Raw genomic sequence first — 5373 nt, 5'->3', positions numbered from 1 at the left:
TTGTGGAAAGGGAAGATCAGTAAAACAGAAAACTAGTGGACAGGAAACCATGAGGCATGGTTAGAAGGAACATCTCAACATTCAAAGGAGAAGCCACATGTCCTGGAACAATACTGATAGTTTTACAAGTTACTGAAAGTTTTCAGCATACAAAGCCTTGATTGCAAACTTCTTCTAAATGTCAGGAAAGTCAACAGTGTAGAATTTGCAGGACATAGCAACTCCTTTTGTCTACCGCCATTGTATCAAAGTAGCTGCAGAAGAGAGAGTGAGCACAGCTCTGTGCCGAGGAGCTTCTGGTTACAACACTCCTGGCAGAGAACACAGCCCTCCATGTGGGTCACATCTCCACAGAACTTCCCCACCACTACCCCAGGCTCCCATAGTCTCCTTCCTCAGCCTCCTTCACTTTCATGTCGTCTACACTAACCCCTGCTTGTCCATTCTCTAGGTAACATATCTCCCTAAGATGGAAAGACTCAACTACACACTCTTGACTGAGTTCATCCTGACAGGAGTTCCCCACCCTCCCAGGCTAAAGACCTTCCTCTTTGTGTTCTTTTTGCTAATCTACATCCTGACTCAGATGGGGAACCTGCTCATCCTGATCACTGTGTGTGTAGACACACAGCTCCATGCACGCCCCATGTACATCTTCCTTGGGACTCTCTCCATCATCGACATGGGCATCTCTACCATTATTGTCCCCCGCCTCATGATGAACTTCACTCCAGGTGTGAAGCCCATCCCATTTGGGGGCTGTGTGGCTCAGCTTTATTTTTATCACTTTTTGGGTAGTACTGTCTGTTACCTCTACACCACAATGGCCTATGACAGGTACCTGGCAATATGTCAACCTCTGCGTTACCCAGTACTCATGTCTGCTAAGCTGAGTACCTTGCTGGTGGCTGGGGCTTGGGTGGCTGGTTTAATCCATGGAGCAATCCAGGCCATTCTAACCTTCCGTTTGCCCTACTGTGGTCCCAACCAGGTAGATTACTTCTTCTGTGACATCCCTGCAGTTTTGAAGCTAGCCTGTGCAGATACCACAGTCAATGAGTTGGTGACCTTTGTAGACATTGGAGTGGTGGTTGCCAGTTGTTTCTCCCTGATCCTCCTCTCCTACATCTATATCATTCGGGCCATCCTGAGAATCCGCACAGCTGATGGGCGGCGAAGGGCCTTCTCAACATGTGGAGCCCATGTAACCATGGTTACCGTGTACTATGTGCCCTGTGCCTTCATCTACCTGAGACCTGACAGCCACAGCGTCCTGGATGGGGCAGCTGCTCTCTTCCCCACAGCCATCACTCCATTCCTCAATCCCCTCATCTACACTCTGAGGAACCAGGAGGTGAAGTCGGCCTTGAGGAGAATGGCAGGGGGCCAGAGGGCTAAGAGTGAGGTGTGAAGACCCCTCCTCTTCTGAGGAGACACCCAGGTTTCAGCTTACTCTTGTGTTTGGGTCTCATGAGGCTTCCTTCTTGGCTTTTCTCATCTATGTCGACACAGATTCACACAATAAGATGGAACATGGATGAAGAGAACACACAACTTCCTAGAAGTTTTTTAGTTTCCCCTCCAGATGAACAGTTGCCACAGAAGTAGATGGCAACACTAAACCAAGTTGGCACAGTCGGCATTCTAAAAGCACCCAATGAGCCTTTCACGTCCTGGCCATCATCTGTCAAGCCCTTCTGCAGTAGTCTACAGTTCCCAGTTCAATATATACCTCAACACCTCATGTTAGACCAGGAAACTATGTAGTTTATTTATTTTTAATTTTATTTATTTTTATTTTATGTGCATTGGTGTTTTGCCATGGGTGTCAGGTCCCCTGGAACTGGAATTACAGACAGTTCTGAGCTGCCATGTGGGCGCTGGGAATTGAACCCATGTCCTCTGGAAGAGCAGTCAGTGCTCTTAACCACTGAGCCATCTCTCCAGGCCCTAGACCAGGAAACTATGTATGCCTGCTGAGTTCCTAAGGCCACCCCAGGTAGGTGAAGAGAAATTCTTGCCTGATAAAGGAATAAACCTTATCTTGAAACAGTGCTTTTTCAAATTAAATGACCCAGAAGAAAGAGCACAATGTGGTCTTTTCAAATATTTCAAGAATATATTTCCCAGTGCCCAAGGGTAAAGCACATTGTGGAATTTTACATGAAGACTAAACTAGGAAGTGGACTGCTACACCAGCATAATTAGTGCAAAAGGAGCACTTCATGGTCTGTGTCTGTGAGATAAGCAAGCTTCACTGAGCTGCCAGGCCTAAAAGTGTGAGCAAATTTCATGGACCTTTGGCTGGGGCCCATTAGCTCTTCCGTTTCCTGCTGTGTTTCTGCTTTGTCCTCCAGAGTCTCAAGGTGGATAGTCACTCTATCCACATGGTGAGGTCTTGGCACCTGTGCTGCCACGTCTCTCAGTCAAGCTTGGTCCTGTGAACGTTCATCCCCAAGGGACTTAGCTCTAGTTCATCTAACTCTGCAAAGAGACAGAAACTACCCTTCCCCCTAAATGAAGGTGGCCCTTGGTGTTTTGCTCAGAAAACAGGCAGTCCACCAAGCATCAGATTCCTCTCTGATTTAGGATAATGCTCTTGTACACTGTAAAGATTTGTCACTCCAATTGGTTTAATAAAATGCTGATTGGCCAGTAGCCAGGCAGGAAATATAGGCAGGGCAACCAGAATAGGAGAATTCTGAGAAGAGGAAGAGAGGATAAGGAGTCACCAGACAGATGCAGAGGAAGCAAGATGAGAATGTTGCATGCAGAAAAGATACCAAGACTTGTGGCTAAACATAGATAAGAATTGTGGGTTAAACCGAGTGGTGGTGGCGCACGCCTGTAATCCCAGCACTTGGGAGGCAGAGGCAGGCGGATCTCTGTGAGTTCGAGGCCAGCCTGGTCTCCAAAGCAAGTTCCAAGAAAGGTACAAAATGTAAGAGCTAGTAAGTAATAAGCCTGAGCTACTGGCTGAGAATTTAAAAATAATATTAAGCCTCCAAGTCAATTATTTGGGAAGCAGCTGCTGGGTATTTGGGAACAGACAGGTGAGAGAAAACTTCTACCAACACCTCTCACCATAATGTCCCTTATATGTTCTCCTTTAAATATTTACTATAATGGTTGAATAATTAATTATAAAAACAAGTTTAAGTTTGCAGTTAGCCAAAATGTTTATCCAAAGAATGAAAATTATACCTATTTTTTCTCTTTTCTGACTGTCAGCATAACTGTTATTGTCACTGAGACTTTAACAATTAATAAATCATCATTACAATGATCCATAGACCTGTAATAAAATACATATCAAAATGGAATGATTCTGAAGACATCGTCACTGCTTAGAATATAGTTCAGTTATATAATATTTGTTTAATATGCTGTAAGCCCTGGGTTTGATCCACCAATATCACAAAAAAAGCTAGAAAAAAAACATGTTCTGTCAAATATGTAAAGAATTGGACCATATGTGCAATGTTGTTGAGAATGTACAATGGTGCACTATGGAAAACAATATGGAGGTTCTTCAGAGAACTAAAAAATAGATTTGAAATATAACTCATGATTTTCATTCCTGCATACCAACTCAAGATGACTGAACAAATGATCTCTAATAAATATGTATATATACCTGATCACAGGAACATTTTTCAGAAGTACCAAAAGATAGAAGCAAGCCAAGTTCCTTAGATAAATGAGCATAAATGGGCAATCAAAATGCAGTATATCCATACTGTTGTGGGATATATGTACACTGTGTGAAGATGTATCGCTGTGATTGGTGTAATAAAAAGCTGAATGGCCAATTGCTAGGCAGGAGGGACTACTGGACAAAGAGAGAACTCTGGGAAGAATAAAGGTAAAGTTGCCAGCCAGACATGGAGAGGTGCAAAATGAAAGAGAGCTAATGCCATGTGGCAGAATGTAAATTAATATGAATGGCTTAATTTAAGTTATAAGAGCTAATTGAGACAAGCCTAAGCTAAAGGCTAAACTTTCATAATTAATAATAAATCTCCATGTTGTCATTTGTGGGCTGTCAGTCCCAATGAAAAAGTACTACTACACCATACAGTGAAATATTATTCATTCTCAAAAAGTAGAAACTAGGCAGGGCGGTGGTGGCGCATGCCTCTAATCCCAGCACTTGGGAGGCAGAGGCAGGTGGATCTCTGTGAGTTTGAGGCCAGCCTGGGCTACCAAGTGAGTTCCAGGAAAGGCGCAAAGCTACACAGGAAAAGCCTGTCTCAAAAAACAAAAAAAATAATAAAAAATAAAAAATAAAAAATAAATGGGGGGTTGGGGATTTAGCTCAATGGTAGAGTGCTTGCCTAGCAAGCACAAGGCCCTGGGTTCGATCCTCAGCTCCAAAAAAAAAAAAAAGGAGAAACTTCTTCACACACACTACACTAAATACTATTAATTTAATATTAAATTAAAGGAGCCAGGAGTGTTGGCTCATACCTTTAATCTCATCACCCACAGAGTGTGGATAAGAAAGTGGGCATGATAGAGTGTGCTTATGATCCCAGCACTCTGGAAGCCTAGGCAGGAGCATTGTTACAAGTTCAAGAATAGCTTAGACAGCAAATCCCTCTTGGAGAGAGAAAGAGGGAAGTCATAATAGAGATAAAAAGACCAGTCACATTATATTGGGTTAACAAACAGTGCTGTGGAACAATTTTTTTCTATACTATGAATATGTATTATTCTCATTGGTTAGTAAAAAGCTGATAGGCTGTAGCTAGGCAGGAAGTTAGGCAGGAAAGCCAAATTGAGGAGAAGAAGAAGGACAGTCAGGGGAGATGTCAGCCCGCTGCCCAGGAAGCAAGCAAGACACGCTAGAAGACAGGCACAGCCATAGGCCACGTGGCAATACATAGATTAATAGAAATGAGTTAATTAAGTGTAAGAGTTAGCTAGTAACAAGCCTATTGACCAACCATTTGCAATTAATATTAGCTTCTGTGTGTTTATTTGGGACAGGGCAGTCAGGACAGGAAACTCTTGCTTGCAAAACAGAACTCGTAGTCTGGCAGTGATGGCCCACACCTTTAATCCCAGCTCTTGGGAAACATAAGAGGCAGATCTCTGTGAGTTCAAGGTCAGCCTGGTCTACAGAGTGAGTTCCAGGATAGCCAGGGTTATACAGAGAAACCCTGTCTCAAAACAAAAAATAGACTCACTTTACAATTCACTCACGTAGTCTTGAAATTTTCCATAACGCAGTGTTGTTTGTTGTTGTTGTTGTTGTTGTTGTTGTTGTCGTCGTTGTTTTGCTGTTGTTTTTAAGATAAAATTCCCAGGATAAAGCTTTCACACCTCCAAAACAAGTACCACCTGAATGGCAGTGGCAGTGGCAGTATA

General features: G+C 43.1%; 1 protein-coding gene across 1 annotated transcript; it reads left to right on the top strand.

Annotated features, from left to right (window-relative positions):
* The first annotated feature begins 469 nt into the window (after positions 1 to 469).
* LOC118591598 (olfactory receptor 10G3) lies at positions 470 to 1411 on the top strand. The gene has a single exon (XM_036200050.1). It carries the CDS (start codon positions 470 to 472, stop codon positions 1409 to 1411), a length of 942 nt encoding a protein of 313 aa, XP_036055943.1.
* Positions 1412 to 5373: the final 3962 nt, after the last annotated feature.

Source organism: Onychomys torridus, chromosome 9 (assembly GCF_903995425.1).
Source record: "Onychomys torridus chromosome 9, mOncTor1.1, whole genome shotgun sequence".
NCBI classification, from domain to species: Eukaryota; Metazoa; Chordata; class Mammalia; order Rodentia; family Cricetidae; genus Onychomys; species Onychomys torridus.
Note: the sequence above shows the minus strand (reverse complement) of the source record. Positions and strands in the feature narration are given on the sequence as shown.